This window comes from Rhinolophus ferrumequinum, chromosome 6 (genome assembly GCF_004115265.2).
Source record: "Rhinolophus ferrumequinum isolate MPI-CBG mRhiFer1 chromosome 6, mRhiFer1_v1.p, whole genome shotgun sequence".
Classification (NCBI taxonomy): Eukaryota; Metazoa; Chordata; class Mammalia; order Chiroptera; family Rhinolophidae; genus Rhinolophus; species Rhinolophus ferrumequinum.
The window spans coordinates 27,358,218-27,378,173 of NC_046289.1; the positions used below are offsets into that span (position 1 = coordinate 27,358,218).

Genomic DNA, 19,956 nt, shown 5'->3' on the forward strand with positions numbered 1-19,956 from the left:
GGCAACAGGAAGGTGGCCCTGAGATTTCTTCCAGTTGTGGATCTATACTCGTGTAATCACGTTCTGCTCATTTGGGGAGGCCTTCTGGAATCATCTTCATTGGCCTATTTATTCTTCTCTGAAAGTGTCCAAACTCTTCCTACGTTCCATTTTTCCTATCAGCTCCTAATCTTGGAATGTCTGTGCTGGTAGTAACCTTGGAGGTCATTTAATCTTCCTTTAATACATAAAGAAACTGAACACACAGTAACAGATCTCCCCCTCTGGGCTCTGACCACCACTATGCAGTGCACTTATCACCACACATCCCACTCCCCATTCTGCTGGTCTACAAATGCTATAGATCCCAAAACGCACACTGCTTGTTGCCCCAGCATCCCTTGCACTCTCCCACCTAGTACAGCTATGTGGTCAGGAGGAAGGCGGAGGAATAACCTGAACCCCAGCTCCAGAAATGGGTATCCTATCACCTACCCCACGACAGTGACTGGTCTAGGGAATCTAGGCCTAAATCACTCACAGCATGGCACTCCTGGGCCAAAGGGATTGGCTAAACGAATGGACATTCGATCCAATTTAGATCAATAAGCTAAGAGCCAGAGTTTTCTGAGAGCATCTAGGCAAGGGCTACTGGGAGCCAATTCTCTCTTCCCTCCTTTACAAAGTGTGATGTTTAGATATGAAGCATGGAACCACTGCAGTGATTCCGCCACCATGAAAAATAAGGCTTCGGATTAAACAGCCACCACAAAAGGCAGAGGGGAGAGACATCAATTCACTAAATGTTTGATGACACCATGAAGCCACTGAATACAACGTAGCATCTGTACTTTCTATTACTTGAGACTTTCCTTGGGTAAGCCAGTTCAAAATACAGTATTTGTTTCTTATAATATAAATTCCCAACTGAGGTACACAAACCAATGATCACACACAAAGCAGATCTACGACTGCACTTTAAAGGCTTCCCGATGAGCACTCGGGAGTAAAACCAGCTCCCTCATGCTCTCATTGCTGGCACCCGAAACCGGGGAGACTCCCCTTCCTTGGCCACCGACCAAGAACTCAGGCAGAGCTTCCCTCTCACAGCTCTGTAGTCACACAGCCTCCCCACCGAGAGGCTGCCGCTGAGAAGGGAACGTTGGCACCTAAACCCCCTTCCTCTGAACCCCACCATGGTAACACCAGAGAAGAAAGATGGCAATGCCACACACAAAAATTAGAAGCCCTTTTCATCTAACCTGTTACTTGTTTAAAAATCAGTGACAACTCCTAACAAATTAAAAGGTCCCAAAGTGCTAATCGTCACCGGGTGCTAATATCAGAGATGTTCCGTGCCTCCTGATGGATGTACATACTGACTCCCATGAAATATACTTGCCAAAAAATATATCAAATCTATATCTGATCAAGCCTCCAGATCTAACTATCACTTCACAGGAAATGTAAAGGACACAGGAACGTGTTACACAACACTACAGGAATGCAATTGGCAAAAATCTAGTGTGGAAACCCCTAGAATAAGCTGTTTATTCAACAAATAAATTACTAAATAAAAAGGAGGTGGAGGGGAAACTCATAGACTAAAAGAGATTCAAGATACAGATAAGCCAATATACGGACCTTATTCGAATCTTGATTGAAATGAACAGAAAGGCATTTTGAGCGATAATCAGATCTGAATGTTGACTGAATTATATTAAGAATTATTGTTAATATTCTTTGGTTGTGATATGGTATTGTGGCTAGGTTTTCTTAATGAGTCTTTATCATTTAGAGATATATATGAAAATATTTACAGATGACGAAATACAATGTCTGGATTTCCTTCAAAATAATCTGGGGTGGGGACAGGGGGGGGTGGGGTTGGGGGATGGGTGGAAGAAATGAGATTGGCCAAGAGTTGTGTTGTTGAAACTGGGTGAGGGTTCCATAGGAATTCATTACATTATTCTCTCATTTTTTTGTTTTTATTTGGAAGTTTTCATAATAAAGTTTTTTCAAATGAAAGGATCCAAAGATGAAGGAGAGTCTAAACTCTTATAATTTCTATAATCTTAGTAGAGGAAGACCTTTCTCATCCTGACACCAAAGATAGAAAACATAATGACAGACTGGCTACATAAAGATGTAAAATTTAGTGGATTAAAACCATTGTCTTTCATTATGAAAGGCATTTGCCAGACATGACAGAAAAATAGATTAATACCTTAGTATTAAAAAAAAACAAACATAAAATAAAAAAAAAACCCTCTTCCAAGTCAGTCATTGAGGTGGGGGGGGGGAAAAATCTACCACCCCTACTTTATTTATTTATTTATTTATTTATTTATTTATTTATTTATTTATTTATTTTTAAGGAGGGCACAGCTCACAGTGGCCCATGCAACCTTGGTGTTATTAGCACCACGCTCTAACTGAGCTAACAGGCCATGCCTACCATCCCTATTTTAAAAACTAGCAAAATATCTGTCTAGATGATTCCCAAAAGAAAAGGAACTAATGTAGGATTGCCAAATACAATATAGGATACCCAGTTAAATGGAAATTTCAGATAAATAACGAATAATTTCTTATTTGGGCCACAGTGATATGAAAACATGATTTGTTGCTTATCTAAATTCAAATTTATGCAACTGGCATTGTTTTACATTACATCATTCACAATTTACACTATTCACTGACATTATTCAAATTTACAATTTAGGCACTCCTACATTAGTATTTTTATTTGCCAACTCTGGCAACCCTAATGGCCAATAAATTTGAGAACATGATCGACCTCATCCCTAATTATCCAGGGAGAGCAAGGCAGAGAGGAACGCTGGCACGGTAAGGCGAGGCCAGAAAAGGAACCACACCTGCACCAGGCCCTGCACTGAGGGGAAGCGTGGCCTCAGGGCCTCAGGGCCTCAGGAGGGCAGGAGGGAGGTGGCCAGCACTTGCAACAACGGTCACAAGTGTGGCTGAACTGAACGTCCCTGAGCATGTTTTTCTGGGAAAAAGAAAATCAGCAGCACAGAACAGGACCTCTTACAGAAGCATCACTTTTATTATTTGCTCTTGAAACTTTGTTGTGATCGAGCCAAATGCAGTTTTATTTTTATGGAAAACTTCATGATGTATTATGTTATACATACAAAAAAGAACTTAAAAAACCATGTACTCACCTCCCATTTGAAAAACATAAAACATTACCATGTGTTTGTCTCCTTCCTGCCCTCATACCCTAAGTATCCACTCATCTGAACTTCAAAGTTATCACTGCCCTTAATCTTCTCATACATTTTTTACATATGCATGTATCCCTAAACAATATATAGTTTTTGCTTGCTTTCAACCTTTATATAAACAGCAGCATAATGTATGTATTCTTCTACAATTTGTCTGTTTTGATCTGTATTTTGATTATGAAATTGACCCATGGTGAACACACAATGGGATTTATAGATGATGTAATACAGAATTGCACACCTGAAATCTATGTAATTTTAGTAATAATTGTCACCCCAATAAATTTTTTAAAAAAATGAACCTTGGGGGAAAAAAATTATGAATAAAATTACCATATGACCCAGCAATCCCTCTCCTGGGTGTCTACCCAAAAAATCTGAAAACATTTATCCGTAAAGACACGTGTGCTCCAATGTTCACTGCAGCTTTACTTACGGTGGCCAAGACATGGAAACCAAAATGTCCTTTGATAGATGAATGGATAAAGAAGTTGTGGTGTATATACACAATGGAATACAATTCGGCGGTAAGAAAAGATGAAATAGGACCATTTGTGACAACATAGATGGATCTTGAGATTATAATGCTAAGCGAAATAAGTCAGACAGAAAGAGCAGAGAACCATACGATTTCACTGATATGTGGTATATAAACCAAAAACAACAAAAGAACAAGACAAACAAATGAGAAATAAAAATTCATAGACACAGACAATAGTTTAGTGGTTACCAGAGGGTAACGGGGGTGGGGGTGGGAGATGAGGGTAAGGGGGATCAAATATATGGTGATGGAAAGGGAACTGACTCTGGGTGGTGAACACACAATGGGATTTACAGATGATGTCATACAGAATTGTACACCTGAAATCTATGTAGCTTTACTAACAATTGTCACCCCAATAAACTTTAATTAATAAAATTTTTTAAAAAAAGAAATTGACCCATAATAATGAGTATAGTTTTAGATTAGTCATGTTCAGTGCTTTGTAGTATTCTATTATTTGGATATACCGTAATTTATATTTCTAGTTTCCAGTTGATGGGCATTTAGTTGGTTTCCAATTTTTTATTACTAGCCAAAGAATGCTGCTGTGAACATCCTTAAACATGTCTCTTGGTATACATTTAACTACGTTTTTTTAGGGTATATACTGGAGTAGAATTACAAGGTCAAAGAGTATGTACAACTTCAACTGTAATTCTACAAAGTGATCATACTAATTTATATTCCCACCAGCAGCAATAAATATATATATTTTTTTACAGTTATGTCCTGCTGAGGTTGAAAACTCTAAACTGAAAACTCTCCTTTAATGTAGACTGAGTTAAGCATGCCGGAAATGAGTAAGACGTTTGGTACTAATACTTACTCACCCTAAGAATCAGCCCAACATGAGCACAGGCCGACTGTGTCAGATGTAGACTGAATCCAAGGGTGACTTGGGGCTCAGGCTGAATTGAGACAGGTCTGGGGCTTTTTTAAAAAAATCATGCATGTTTTAACCTTTGTTACTTTCTTCTAAAATTAAAAGATGCTCATTATAAACAAAATTATTGTAATAATTACTAAGAAACGTCATAGAAATGGAATATCACCATGATAACCACCATTAACAGTGTGACATATAATCCACCCAATTTTTCTATACAATAACCAACTTTTTTTATTACACCAAGGGGATTATACTCGTATAATATAACTGATTTGCAAATTACTTCTTTTTACTGTTCAATATTTCTTTACAAGGAAAGAAATAATCTACATTTGTCAAAAATTCTATTATTCAATAAACATTCACTAAGCACTTGTTCTTGGGCAGGATGGAGTCTACAAAGAAAATCAAACAACTCCACCATTAAGAGACTCCCACTCTAAAAGGAAAGGAATGAATAGAAACAGGTCCTAATAATGGCTCCTGTTTATCATGTACCTTCTATGAACCAGGCACTGTATTAGACCCTAAATGAATGTGGTAGACAGAATAATGGCCCCGCACTGATGCCCATGTCCTAATCCTAATATTGCTGTATTACCTGGCAAGGAGGAATTAAGGTTGCTGGTGGAATTAAGGTTGCTAATCAGCTAACCTTCAAATAACCGGAGACCAGTCTGGACTCTCGAAGTGGGCACAATGTAATCCATCACAAGGGTCCTTAAACGAGGAAAAGGGAAGCAAAAGAGTCAGAACCAAAAACAGACACACAGACCAATGGAATAGAATTGAGAATCCAGAAATAAACCCACATAAACATGGGCAGATAATTTTTGACAAAGAAGCCAAAAACATACAACAGAGAAAAGACAGCCTCTTCAACAAATGGTGCTGGGAGAATTGGAAAGCCACCTGCAAAAGAATGAAGCTAGGGGCAGCCGGGTGGCTCAATTGGTTAGAGCACAAGCTCTGAACAGGGCTGCTGGTTCGATTCCCATATGGGCCAGTGAGCTGCGCTCTCCACAACTAGATTGAAGGACAATGATCTGGAGCTGATGGGCCCTGGAGAAACATACTGTTCCCCAATATTCCCCAATAAAATTAAAAAAAAAAAAAAAGAATGAAGCTAAATTGCTATCAGTCACTGTGTGCCAAAATTAACTCAAAATGGATCAAAGACCTAAACATAAGACCTGAAACAATAAACTGCATAGAAGAAAACATAGGTGCTAAACTTATGGACCTTGGGTTCAAAGAGGATTTTATGAATTTGACTTCAAAGACAAGGGAAGCAAAAGCTAAAATAAATGAAATGGGACTATATGAAACTAAAAACTTCTGCACAGCAAAAGAAACCACCAACAAAATAAAGAGGCAACCAACCGAATGGGAGAAGATTTTTGCAAACAACGCTTCCGATAAGGGGCTAATGTCCAAAATATATAAGGAACTCATACAACTCAACAACAACAAAAAACAAACAATCCAATTGAAAAATGGGCAGAGGACCTGAATAGATATTTCTCCAAAGAGGATATGGAGATGGCCAATAGGCATATGAAAAGATGTTCAACATCACTAATCATCAGAGAAATGCAAATAAAAATCACAATAAGGTATCACCTCACACCAGTTAGAATAGCTGTCATCAACAAGACAAATGATAACAAGTGTTGGAGAGGCTGTGGAGAAAAAGGAACCCTCATACACTGTTGGTGGGAATGCAGTTTGGTGTAGCCACTATGGAAGGCAGTGTGGAAGTTCCTCAAAAAATTACGAATAGAATTACCATATGACCCAGCAGTCCCTCTCCTGGGTATCTACCCAAAAAATCTGAAAACATTGATCTGTAAAGATATATGTGTTTTGATGTTCATTGCAGCTTTATTTACGGTGGCCAAGACATGGAAACAACCAAAGTGTCCTTCGACAGATGATTGGATAAAGAAGATGTGGTATATATACACGATGGAATACTACTCTGCCATAAAAAAAAGGTGAAATAGTGTGATTTGCGACAACGTGGATGCATCTTGAATTGAGATTATTACGCTAAGCGAAATAAGTCAGACAGTAAAAGTCAAGAACCATATGATTTCACTGATATGTGGCATATAAAACTGAGAACAACAAAAGAACAAGATAAACAACTGAAGAAACAAAACTCATAGACACAGACAATAGTTTAATGGTTACCAGAGGGTCAGGGAGGAGGGGGGAGGTAAATGAGGGTAAAGGGGATCCAATATATGGTGATGGAAGGGGAACTGACTTTGGGTGGTGAACACACAATGTGAGATATAGATGATGTCATACAGAATTGTACACCTGAAACCCATGTAACTTTACTAACAATTGTCATTCCAATAAACTTTAATTTAAAAAAAAAGAGTCAGAACCATAGAAATGCAACATGAAAAAGATTGAACCAGTTATTTCTGGCTTTGAAGGTGGAAAGAAGATAAAAGCTCAAGAATGTAGGCAGTTTCTAGAAACTGGAAATGGCAAGAAAATAGATTCTCCTCTAAGAGCTCAGCTTTGCGGATTTTTTAACCCATTGAGACCTGCTCATCGAAAACTCTCCTTTAATGTGTGTTGTTTAAGCCACTAAGTGTGTGGTATTTGTTACAACAGAAGAAGAAGCTCAGACACGCCACTTCATTCTTCCCACTGCTTTAGAACGTATTAGGTTGGTGCAAAAGTAATTGCGGTTTAAAAGGTTAAAAATAATTGCAAAAATTGCAATTACTTTTGCACCAACCTAATAGATGCTGAGCCCTCCATTGGACAAATCAGGGATGGAGGACCCAAGAGGTTAAATTATTAGCCCAGACTCATGGTGGCAGAGCCAGACTCACCTTGGATCTGTGTACCTCCAAAGCCTGTGCTAAGGCTGCCCCACTACCCTCCCTCCGATGGTCAGCTGGATCACAGGGAAGATCCAGGAGTAAGCAAGGCACAGGAGGCTGAACTCTGCCTGCAGCGAGGCTGGGAGGGCTCTGTGGAGCCAGCTGAACCTCTCGAATTAAGGGCAGGATTTTGACAGACACAGATCGGGGAGGGAAGGAGCAGTCAGGAAATGTGACATTGCTCAGTGCAGTGGAAGTCTGGGGCACGTGGGGCTATCCAGTCGGAAGTAAGGCTGGGCCCGTTAGAGATCAATGCTGTCCAATAAGATAGCCATTAGCCACAGGTGGCTATTAACATTTAAATTTAAATTAATTAAAATCAAATTAAATTAAAATTTCAGTTCCTCAGTTGTATTAACCTTATTTGACACTTCATTAGCCGCACGTGTCTAATATGGGACAGTACAGATAGAGAACATTTCCATCCTGGCAACAAGGTCTATTGGCAGTCATTTTTGAGCATGTCAGCGGTACTGGGTACCTGAAGAAGTGATTCATGTCCTTTCATAACACTCCCCACCTCACTTACTTCCTATCTACTTACATGTGTGCCCTTTCCCCGGGGGCTTTGCAGAATTTTTCAAGAATAGATGCACAATAAACATCCACAAAAAATGTTTCAAATTCTCAGTACTGTCCTAGAGAAGCTTATGTAATCCTAAAAAGAAACCATCCGGAGAAGTGGGTCCAAGTTTTTCTCCACTGTCAATACTGTTTTTTTAAAAAAACATTTAGCCCTTATCTTACATATAAGTAGTTATAGTTATCAGATCAACACTGGAGTGCGAAATGATTTTTAAGTGGGAGGGGCATGTCACTCACATCTGTAGAGTATTTATCAGGTTTCAAAGCCCCTGACACATTATCTCATGGAACCTCACTCAGTGCTGGTCCTCCCTGGTGGTGGGAGGGGCTCTCCTGAGACTCCAGCTCTCCTGTGTGGCCTTCCCTGCTTTGTAGAGGCTGCCTCTGGTTCCAAAACCAGGAGGCTGAAACCGACCAAGGCAGCATCCAGGAAGTACACAGAGCTCCACAGCTAACAAGCTTAAATGTCTGCCAAAGATCAGATTAATTGTGATTTAGCCATGGAGTTTAGAGGATGCCAGTTGCAAAGGGAAATCCAATTAATTGCAATAATGCTCAAAGTCGCTTTGGGGTCTTCACGGGGCTATTGGGAGTGTTCACTGAGATCCAATCCTCTTACCCCCTGGGTGACTCAGGATTCGTGCGGAGCACCTATGTACAATGCTAACCCTGTTTGGCAGGCCTCAGAAGCAAGTCCGATCGATTTCTCATCCGCAACTCAACCCTTGTCCTCTCCCAAACAGCTCCACAGTGACAAATGCTAAAGGAGGGGGCCTCCGCACGGACATCCCCCACCACCAACAGCAATGCCAGGAACTTGGCTGCTTAAACAATAGATCTCTATGTGGTCGGGAGAGAAAGGGTGCCCTGTACCTGCTAAGCAGAACCATGCCCCCTCCCCCAGCCTCTGCAAAGGGGGGCGAGGGAGGAGGTCGGAATGAAGACGGGCCTCAAACCAGAAACACGCCTCCCCCACTCCACACTGGCAAAGAAGGCTTCTGACCCAGGCCTCAGCTAGTGAACTCTTCTGCTCTGTAGGGCTGGGCGCTCAGATGTCCAGAGCTGTTTCCCCTGAGCAAGGGAGAGGGAAGATTGCCCACCGCCAGCTCAGCTTTACACAAGCCCTTTGGCCAGCTGGTGTAGATATTTATGCCAGGGCTCTGGGTCTAACTGGCCAAGAATTGAAACAAAAGCCAATAATCACTCCCCACGGTGGTATTTTAGGTAGGGCCACATGCACATCTGGAAAGAGGGCAGAGGGAGCAGAAGGAGGCAAGAAAGGAGTCCCTACTTAGGGAATTTTTGTTGGTCTGACCTCAAGTGCAAAAAATTGAATTAATCATAAACTTTGGTTCATGATACACTCAACACTGGTCCATGCAGGGCTCGCTTTTATTTTGTATTTGATCAGCTATTAGATCTTTACTAATGAACGAATACCTTCAAACCCATCCTTCCCCCCACACACACACAGAGTTAAAGTACTGACACTAACTTATGCTAACCCTATGATTTCCCCCACCAATCTGTCCCCCTGCCTCACCCTAACTTCCCCCTGAATCCTGTGCGCACGGTACCTTGCTTTTCTTTTTGCAGTTTTATTGCAGCTATATGTATTCTTAAAAGTTTTTTTCTTTAATTTAACTATTCATAAGTGTATAAAAGCTGTCATGCTGCATCTTTTGGTGCATTTCTTTTACTTAATGTCTTATTAACAAGATTTGTCCATATATTTACATGTGACTGTTGTTCATGTGTTTTGACTGTGTTTAATTCTCCACTGAGTGAGTACATCTCAGTCTTCATCTGCCCACAAACTGATGGCGTTTGGGCCTCTACCAGGCTCATGGTATTGTGATCATAGTTGCATATGTCTCATCTGGACATGAGCTGCTCTTGGGCAAATATACCTAGAAGTGGAATCGCTGGGCCATAGAAAACTGAATGTTCAACTTTAGGAGACAATGAGAGAATAGCAAAATGTTTTCATTTGATTGAATGTCCTAGAATTTCTAAGATGATTATTTCCTCTTCCTGCCTTCCTCAGTTTTTGTTTCTTTAAATTTCACATGTCAGCTCTGTCAAAATGATTAAACCAGGTTCTTAGCCAAACATCTGAGTAGCATCTCAGGTAAATCCCCCATGTGGAAAAGAAGGCTTCTTTTCGGGCACACAGACAATAAGAAGGGCATCTATACAGACACAAGGGCCCACCCTGGTCCAGACACTGAGGCAGGCCAGTCAAATACAAGGTAACTGTCTAAAAGCTGCTTCACATTTGATAAATACAAGGTATGAAAAAAAGTTTAGGGGAGAGCTAAAACCTGCTCCCCATCCAAGTTTGCTTGCTCACTCTCTCCTCCCCCAAACCTCCTATAACCACTATACATACTTATTTTTAAACAAAGAACAAAAGCCTAAAAATGAGTAAAAAAATCATTTGTAAGTAACCAATTTCAGATTTAAATGAGAGCAGGGTGTCCAGCTTGGAAATCACTGTACAGTCCAATTCATTTCAATAAATATTTACAGAATGCTTTGCAGTGTGACCAATTAGATCTCTATTCTGCCCTCAAGGGTTTTCGAGCTTGTTCATTTATCAGGACAGGATCATGCACGAAGTGCCAAAGGGGCCAGTTAGTGCTAAGAAGATGAAGATGCTGACCCGATTTCAAGATGCTCACTGTAGAAGGATTAGCAAAAGTTAGAACACAAGTGAATCAGATACAGAAGTTGTGTGAAGGTGAGAGTGATCAATTCTAACCAATAGGAAAGTTCTGCAGGAAAGTTCCTAGAGAGGGATGCTGGAGCTGGGTTTTGCAGGATGAAACAAGTAAGCAACAGGAGAGAGGACAAATGAAGTATAGATCTGAAACAATTAAAAAATCAAATTTCTTACTCAGACTTCTTGACCTGCCCATTTCTCCTATTTCCCAAACTTCTTAAACTCCTTCCTTCCTATAGTTCTGCTGAAGCACCAAAAAAGTGGTACTCATGGATCACTGTGAAACACACATTATCAGCATTTATTTGTTCATTCCACAAATAGCCCCGAAGTCAATCCCCTGTGCTGAGCTCTGGGGATACACCAATGGACAAGATGGACATAGTTTCCACCCTCACCTAGCTCGCAGTCGTCAAGGGCAGACAGAGGATTAAACAAAGACAGGCAGTTGGCTTAGCTTGACCATCAGCCAGACTCCATCGGCCCAGGAGAGCCCCTCCCCCACCCCATCCCACCCCTGAAACATTTTCAGTAAATTGTACAGGATTAAAGAAATGGCTGCCTCCTCGGTAATTAAAAGGATCCTGACCAGTGTCCCAGGTAGCCACGCAGCTGCTGAGAGCTGAGAGACTAAAAACTCAGGTGCTTCCTATATAATAGCCTCCAATCTGATACTTGATCGCTGTTGGTTTCCAGAGTCAAACAAATGTCAGGAATTTTATGAAGGCAGGAAGCAAATAAGGGGCAAGGATTGGGGTCTAGGCCTCAGGGGAGCTCAATTAGTGAGCCAGATAAAGTTAAACTGAAAGGGCATGCTCTCGGTTTCCTAGAAAGCCAGCTGGAAAAGATGCCAATCCTTAAGCCTCTGTCACTCAAAAGATTACCAGAAGAGACCCAGGGGTGCCCAAGGGAATACTGCAACAAGCCAGATGTTTCTGCTCCTCCTATGACACTGCCACTCACCACCAGAGCCACACTTCAGAGGCCACCACGAAGCCACAGAAGAGAACTGAAGTCTTTGGGGATAGGTAGGAACTCAAAGACCCTTTAGTGAGACAGACACCCCGAAATAGTATTAACTCTTTCTGACAAACTCGCCTGTGCATCTGGGTTCTGTATTTTCTCATTGAGCCATCTCTTCCTTTAATAGCAACGGCATCCCAAGGTGGATAAACATTCCCTACAGCTGCTTGGTGGTGTGGCAAGCACACAACCTGTAAATCCATATAAACTGGGATTTGGCTCACGGAGCTGCATATGCACCATGAGTGTTTCAAGCAAGCTGTTTAGCCTCCCTGAATTTCACTTGCAAAATGTTCTTATAAGAATAAACAATCCTGGAAATGCCTAACCCACATGTTCATAAATGGTAGCCTTACTGTTGCCTATAAATGCACTCATGTAACCACAAGCTCAAGCTTTCTAAACACACACACACACACACACACACACACACACGTGTGTGTGTGAGAGAGAGAGAGAGAGAGAGAGAGAGAGAGAGAGAGAGAGAACACAGCTGGGGCACATAAAAAACCTATTTACATGTCCTGTTTATGTTCTATCACTTCTATCAAATTAAAAAACTAAAGAAGCTGAAGGGAGACTTAACCAATGCCCCTATTTTCCCGCGAAGTCCCTAGATTTCCCTGAAAAGTTGCTTCCTCCAATTTCAGGAAAGGCAGGGAAGGAGAGCCATATGGCTTGAGACGCTAGACATGCCCAGCAGCAAACGAGACCCCCACCATTTGTCTCTGGGCCTCTCCTGTGGGCGGGCATCCAGATTTCAGTCGGGGGTGCTCTGTTCTGCGTCTCTGTCTTGACTGTTCCTAATTATTGGAGAGAACACCATGGCTCTCCTGACCTCAGAGTTTAAGAGCTGTGAGTCCTAATATCAAACCATGCAGCTTCATTTAAAAGGCATCCTCATCTGCATCCATAAAAGTCACTCCCGGAGCCCTTACTTGCCCCAGCTTTGAGAATGCCTGCTGTCGAGGATTTATGACACGCCCTGGATCTAATCTGCCGCACTTTAACTGCTGCTGTTGCACATCTGGTCATAAAAGCAAGGGCCGGCCCAACACGGGGACAAACACTTTTCTTTCCTAAGTGGCTGCAAATCTGATCTCACAGTGATAGCTGGGCTCGGATGTAATCAGCCGGCATCTGGGCAGTCATTAAGGCTCGTCAAACTTTGCAAGGCTTTTGCTCCACACACGACAGCTATAAAGATGATTCTCATATAGCAAGAGCTATGAATAAAGAACCTGCAATCTGAACAGGTGGTAATGAGGCGAGGCCCAAGGATAGCCAGCAAAGCACTGGTTGGTTAAGCAGCCAACTTTGTTTTTACAAAGATCCTACAGAGCTACTTCCATGGACTCTCACCATGCCTGCGGGTTGAGGCAAGCAGCTACCCTGAGAGGCGATTGCCCTGACATAAGCTAATTCTTGGCCAGAGATTGTCTGGATAAGTTTGGTCAAATGAACAACGAATGAGGTAGTTTAATAGAACATTTTTTTAAGGCAGAAGACTCCTTCATTAGATCAATTGTGGGGGTTATGGGGAGCAATAATCCAGACCAGAAATGAACAAAATGCTGTTGGTTCCAGGAGAGTTTACAATGCCCTGGACAGCCTGTCCTGTGTACAGAATTGGCATGTTTCATATCTTTCAGAAACTCCAATCAGACCAAGGTTCAACAAATAGTCCAAGCTCCCAGCCCCGAACCCAGGGGAAGAGACCCTTGCACACTGCGCAGCTCCTCTCCACCCCCTCTTCACAGCCCCCACCTCTACCCCTCCTCCAGGACTGTGCGCAGCAGGAAAGAGCATTAAAATTATCTGCTGTGGGTTTTACGAGCAGCGATCGCTTTTTAAAACAACAACAACACAAGGTCCTTGTGTGGCTCTCGGGTAACCTAAAACTCTGGAGGCAGAGCTGCCCCCCCGCCGCCTGCCAAGAACGCCAGCGCTCCGGGAGCGGGTGCAGTGTGAGACCACAGGGCAGCCCTACTTGAGCGGAGAGCTAGCTAGCCTCTCTCGGACGCAGGAGGCACTTCTAAGGGTCTTCGAGCAAACTGCCCTGGGAGAAGGCATTGGGAAAAAAACCACCAGTGACAGTTCGGGGGGATTAGAAGGTAGGCAGAGTCGGTGCTGCGAGAAAGGATTGGGGGTGGGGGAAAGACAATGGGTGAAATTTTTATTTCAGCAACTTCTCTAAGAAGCCCACAGGCGACTGGGTAGTAGGTGAAGAGGGGGGACAAAGTCTGACACCTCCCTTTCCCCTCCCCCCGCCCCCGAGGATGTGGGCGAGCGACCTCGGTCTCCCTCTGCAGGTGGGCACGCGGCTGGGGGCGCACTTACCCGGGGGCCCGTGGTGCGGTGGCCGCGAGCCGGGGACAGCTGCACCAACATGAGCAGCAAGTGGGGCGTGAGCAGGCGGGCGCAGCGCGCGGGCAGCATGGTGCCAGCCGGCTGCGGGCCGGGGTCGCGGGCTCCGCGGGGCGCACAGCTGCGCCTGCCTTGCTGCTTTCCTTCCCTCGGGGGCGCTGGCGGCGGCGGGCAGCGGGCAGCGGAGGTGCGGCGCGGGCTGGAGGCTGCGGGCAGAGCGCACAGTCATGAACCGCGAAGGAGAGAGCTGGAGTGAGAGCGTGTGCTCCGCGCGCGGCACTCGCTGGGCTCGGCCGGGCCGCAGCGGCAGCAGGTTGGATGCCAGAGCCCGGGCCATGGGAATTCCCGTTATAAATCCCCGGGAGGGGCGGGGCGGAGCCCGGCGGCCCTGATTGACGGGCCTAGAGGCCTGTAGCAGCCGCCTCTCTGGCAGGTGAAAGCCAATGGGAGAAAGGAAAGAGGGGCGGCTCCGCAGCAGTGGACTCCCAGAGAGACTGGGGTCAAGAGGAACTTTCTGTCTGAGGAAGCCTAAGAGAGCTCCATCAGCCTTAACCTACCAGAATGCCAACCCGGCTAATAACAATGCCTTAAGCATGTATAGGTTTCAGCTCAAGTACATGAGTTGTCCCAACAACCCGATGAAATAAGCAGGGAAAATACTCCTAGCCCCATTTTTAAGATGAGGGTCCTAGGCCGCAGAGGCGCTAAGAAATCCACTTCCCACTGCATCAACACCAAGAACTGGGAAGTCGTCAGATCACCTGCACAGAGCAGGCTGTGATCAGCGTTGAGGGTGGGGAGCTTCTGTCAAAGAAGCTTCCAGAGGGTGACACCCCAAGTCCCACAGCGGTTGCCCCAGGAGAAGTGTCGGGAAAACAAAGTGAAGCACTGCTAGGCATCTGCCTGCTGGGGGGCGGGGGAGAGGGGTGCCTGCGGGTGAGCCGTAATGCCCACTGTGGCCTGTAGTGAACCTGGAATTGGAACCCAGGCTTCTGGCTCCCTGCCTTGAACTGTAGGGCCAAGGGGCCGCCTGTGTGTGGCCTAGGAGCCCTGGGGAAGGGGATCAGAGGGACCCTGGTCTTCTAGTGGGGGAGAGGGAGTAGAAAGCATCCATGGGATGGAAAGTTATGGGTGCAAAGACCCCAGAGATGGGTCAGAGGAGGGAGGGGAAACCTCTCCTGTATGCCCGACCCACTTGTAGATGACAGCACAGCAAAGGGTCCAGTCAGGTGTTGGAGGGCTCTGCCCAGGGTGGTCCCCAGAGGGCCATCTTGTGAATGGTCACAGCCACATCACACCAGCTCCACAACCAGAGCAAGGTGGTCCACTACATTCATCCAAGAGAACCATGGTTTGTCTTCTTATGTGGAGTACAATCCTTAGAGTTTACTTCCATTAGCGTGGACCACTCACTTCAGGAGGAAGAATTCTTTTCTCCAGCCAGATTGGAAGCAACATGGCACTTAACTCCTCCTCCCTGTCTGGACCTGAGAGGTCCTGACAAAGGTTAGCACTGCTCCCTTAAGACTTCTCTCTGAGTTGTATGAACAAGCTTCCCACCCAACTCCTGCATTCAGTTTTGCCCACTCCCCTTGCTTTCCCCATCCAGCCTCTACCCTGCAGTCAGTCATTCTTCCAAAGAGCAAATCTGTATCTACCATTCCCTGTTTATAATGCTTCAACTCTCCCCAGTGCCCTCAGATTAAAAAGCCCAGACTGGATGCTGGAACACGAACAAAGTACTTGTGGTTCTCCAAACAAAAATGAAGACCACCTCTAAGAGAAGTGCCTAGCTTCCTCTGCTGGAAAATAGTGCAGTGGTCAGAGCTGCTCTCTGGAGCCCGACAGGATGGGGTAAAATCCTGGGTCTGCCACCTAGTGGTATAACCTTGCACAAGTCACTTTACTTGTGTGGGGTCCAGTTTTCCCCTCTATAAAATGGGGATAAAAATACGATCCACTTCATGAGTTGTTGTCTGTACTAAAAGAGGTGGAGTATATAAAGCCCTTAGAATGGTTATGTTAGAAATATTACCATCTGGCATACAAAGAGGGCAGGACAAGTGCCTCATCTCACTTTATCCTCAGAATGATCCTGTGGAGTAGATAGATCCAACTTCACTGAAAGGTAAATGGATACTCCACGAGATTGTGACTTGCCTGGCCTCATTTGGCTGGTAAATGACCACCGAGATTCAAGCCCAGGTTTTCAGAGTCTAATTCTGCCTCTGCCATGTGATGACTGCTATGTTTCATCTCAAATGCCATAGGGTTAGACATTCCCTATGTGCTCGTAGGGAATTTCTTCAGTGGCTTGCAAAGGAAACGAGACTTCTGACTTCACTGAACTTCAGGGGAAGAGCGTGGAAACAGCAAGGGTCAGCCCTTCCTGAAAACAGCCCTTGTGATCTGGCATCCTGGGGATTTGCCCAGCTGGACTTGTGACACTTGTCCAGTAATACTGTGCCTCATGCAGCACTTACATCTATTCCCATGTGCCCACCTAAGTGCTTACCCACCAAAGGCTCGGCAGGATGGAAATGTTACCATCAGGCTCAGCAGCCTGACAAGTTTGTCCTGACTCTATCACCTGATCACATGCACCCCATCAAGCTGGTCAACTTCTTTCTGTTGCTGGAATTATTGAGAAATCTGTTGAAGTAAGTAAATATGCTTGAGATGGCCCCCAAGTATCTGGCAGCACCAAATGCCCAGGGAAAAGGCATTGCAGTAGTCCTTTCCATCCATAACACCACATGCTGCTTTCCAGCCAGAAAGCTTATTTCCAAGTGTTCGTTGGTCCAAAAGTCTACATTATTCTGGATTTCAACCATGTAGTTTAGTTTAAAATATGAGCAACTGCTTTCCAGTTACTTTGCTCAGCAAGTATTTTCTTTCCCTCTGGTTGGCATGTGGGGCCTGTCGTAACCATGACCATCATTCAAATGATGCATTTTCTTCTCCCAACTCCTCCCAAGCCCTGAAAAGGTTAGAAATTCCAGAGAACTATTAGTCCCAAACAGTGTCTCTCTGCCAGGCTCAATCTTCAGATCCAAGCAAAGAATGAAATTGACAAGTTCCTTCTTTCCCTGGAGACCAGGCTTATCATCCAAAAATAAATCTAGCTATCCTGGCATCTGGTCTGTCCAGTTTCAGCCATACTCCTGGTCCTGAGAGACTTCTATTTGCAATGGGATATATCAGTGGAAGAAATATAATACTTCATATCCCATATTGAGGCCTGAAAGCCTCAAATATTTAGTACTAGCTAGGAACGCCTGTTTCAAATATATTTATATTTCTATATAATCCAGAGGAGGTTTGCCTTGTCTCATATTCAAAATGGAACCTTTCCATTCATTTTAAAAGCACTTTGAAGCATTTCCTTCTGTGCCCAGCACAATGCTCGTCATTATAAGAAATCTTTGGATGCACACCCTGCCCTCTGAGAGGTTACAATCTAATTTGAGACACAGAGCAGACAGCTACCTGGAGACCATATTTAAGAGCAGTCTGCAATGTGTATTTGGGACTCAGAAAGCAGGGACCCACTTATAGACCTAATGGGCATAGAAGGTCTCATGAAGAAGGTACATCTTAAGTGGAGTTTTGGAGAAAAGTTCTTCTATAATATAAATATACCTTGATTTATGTTTGGTTCACTTGTGACAATGGTAGCAACAGAAAAAGATGAGTTGTGTCTGAGGTCCAGGACTCATTTCAAATATACTACTGAGCTAGGAAGCCTGGGTTCTATTTCTGGATTTATGACTAACTAGCGGTAACATTTAGCATTGGGCTGAGGTAGGTATTAATAGTCCCATTATGCAGATGAGATTGGTCTACAGAAGCTAACCTTACTAAAGTCAGTCCCGAAATCTTAAATATAGACGACAATTTATAAGTAAATAAATACATAAATAAATAAGGTGATGGATGTGTTAATTAACTCAATGTTGGAATCTCTTCATAATGTATACATGTCAAATCATCATGTTGTACACTTTAAATATCTCGCAGTGTTATGTCGATTACACCTCAATAAAACTGAAAAAAAATGTATATCAAAAATAATTAGGGTGACTTAAACAATTTAAAAGCTTATTTCTTCTCTCTTTTGTACATGAATTCCATTCAAATTTTAGGGTAGATCCCTCTAACCCATATTCCTTCTAAACTCTCTCTAACCCAGATTCCTTCTAATATCACTCTGGCATTCTTAATAAGCAGCTTCTACCTCATGGTCCAAGATGGCTGCTCATGCTCTAGCCATTACATCTGTTTCCCAGTCAACGGGGGGGTGGGGGGGAGTAAAAGAACAACATGCCTCTTTCTTTAAGGACATTTCCCAGAAGTCACATTTTATTTTATCCATTGGCTAGAATATAGTTATATGACCACATCTAGCTATAAAGAAGCTAAAAAACAGGTAGTCGTAGCTCAAGGTGGCAAAAGGTGTCCAACTGAAAAATCAGGGTTTATGTTATAAGGAAGAATATAATACTCAGGGACAACTAGCAGTAGGGGCTATCATCATTATGATACCTCAAGTTGACAAACGAAAGAACCATGGATAATGCAGTGGAGTCCAGAGTGTTCAATTGTGGCTTCCCTCTAGCTCTGCATGTCCAGCTCCCTCAGACTCAAAAGTATCAATGGCCATAGCTTTAAATACACTGAATATCCTGAGTGTGAATGTTGAAAATAAAATCAAGATAAAGGTCTATATTACTCAAGTCTGTGAGGATGTCTTCTCTGGTCCCCTCACCTCCCCGGTGCAGCTCATCAGAATGAGATTGTTAACAAACATGACAGTTAGCAATGATCACAAGCACGTGCTTACCAGTTACATTGCAGACCTTTTCCAAGTGTTGTTTACAGGAAATGGAAGCACCAAGTTTCAAGTTTTGAAACTGTTTTTGAATTTGTCTGAAAATCCAGCCATGATAGAAGGACTACTTGGTGACCACGTGGATTCATCATTCCTTGCCCTTTTTGATGGCCATGTGGCAAAAGAGATTCTGCTTCGAGTTCTTATTTCACTATTTCAAAATATAAATAACTGCCTCAAAAAGGAAGGCCATTTAGCTATTCAGACCACTTTCACTAAAGGTTCACTGTTTTTCCTGTTATATGGTAAAGACTGTGCCCAGAAAATGAGAGCTTCAGTTAATCACTATGATGTGGAAGTGAAGGAAAAGGTAACAATAATACCCAAATTCTAACTGGTTGGTCATATTTTTCCAAAAAGTAATGCAGTCTGGAAGTAATGCACAGAAACTTATTTTTCATCTTCCTTACAAAGGGATTCTTTCAGCTGCTGAATTTAAACAGTAAATATCATGTTTCATCATTTACACAGCTATAACTTGCCATGGTCTTCTGGTTTATTTTGAACCATTTTATTGATACCAAATGAATATAACAGCTTGTTCCGAAATATTTATTTCTTTTTATTTTGCTATTTGCTGAGATACTTCAATTAGTTCTCTATATGAAGTGACAGTGACCTTATTATACATAAGCTACCCTTCTAGTGTTTGCTGTGATTTGAGAGCAATAGTTGATTAATTAGTTGTTTCAGAACTGCCATAGGAATAACTCCTAGCAATGAGATCCTGTGCTCTCAGGTCCACCTGCCAGCCTAGACATACTACTTTCAAAATCTATTCTAATCATTG

The 19,956-nt window shown here is 43.3% G+C and overlaps 2 protein-coding genes across 9 annotated transcripts in view; one reads left to right on the forward strand and one right to left on the reverse strand.

The window, feature by feature from the left end:
• Positions 1-14,598, reverse strand: part of SMOC1 (SPARC related modular calcium binding 1) — a 140,745-nt gene extending 126,147 nt beyond the window's left edge. For 5 of the 8 annotated variants that reach the window (XM_033107275.1, XM_033107272.1, XM_033107271.1 and 2 more), the window contains exon 1: positions 14,249-14,592. In XM_033107275.1, coding sequence (XP_032963166.1) covers positions 14,249-14,347 — 99 coding nt within the window. In that variant the 5' untranslated portion in view covers positions 14,348-14,592. Of the gene's footprint in view, positions 1-14,248 lie in introns of all 8 variants that reach the window. The other 3 variants (XM_033107274.1, XM_033107273.1, XM_033107270.1) reach the window with 1 other exon arrangement.
• A 4,332-nt stretch (positions 14,599-18,930) lies between these two features.
• On the forward strand, positions 18,931-19,500 carry LOC117023108 (armadillo repeat-containing protein 10-like). The gene has a single exon (XM_033107606.1). It carries the CDS (start codon positions 18,931-18,933, stop codon positions 19,498-19,500), a length of 570 nt encoding a protein of 189 aa, XP_032963497.1.
• Positions 19,501-19,956: the final 456 nt, after the last annotated feature.

Excerpts from the sequence above, each read along its gene's own strand:
- LOC117023108 (XM_033107606.1), top strand. The coding sequence starts at position 18,931 with ATGGCCATAGCTTTAAATACACTGAATATCCTGAGTGTGAATGTTGAA.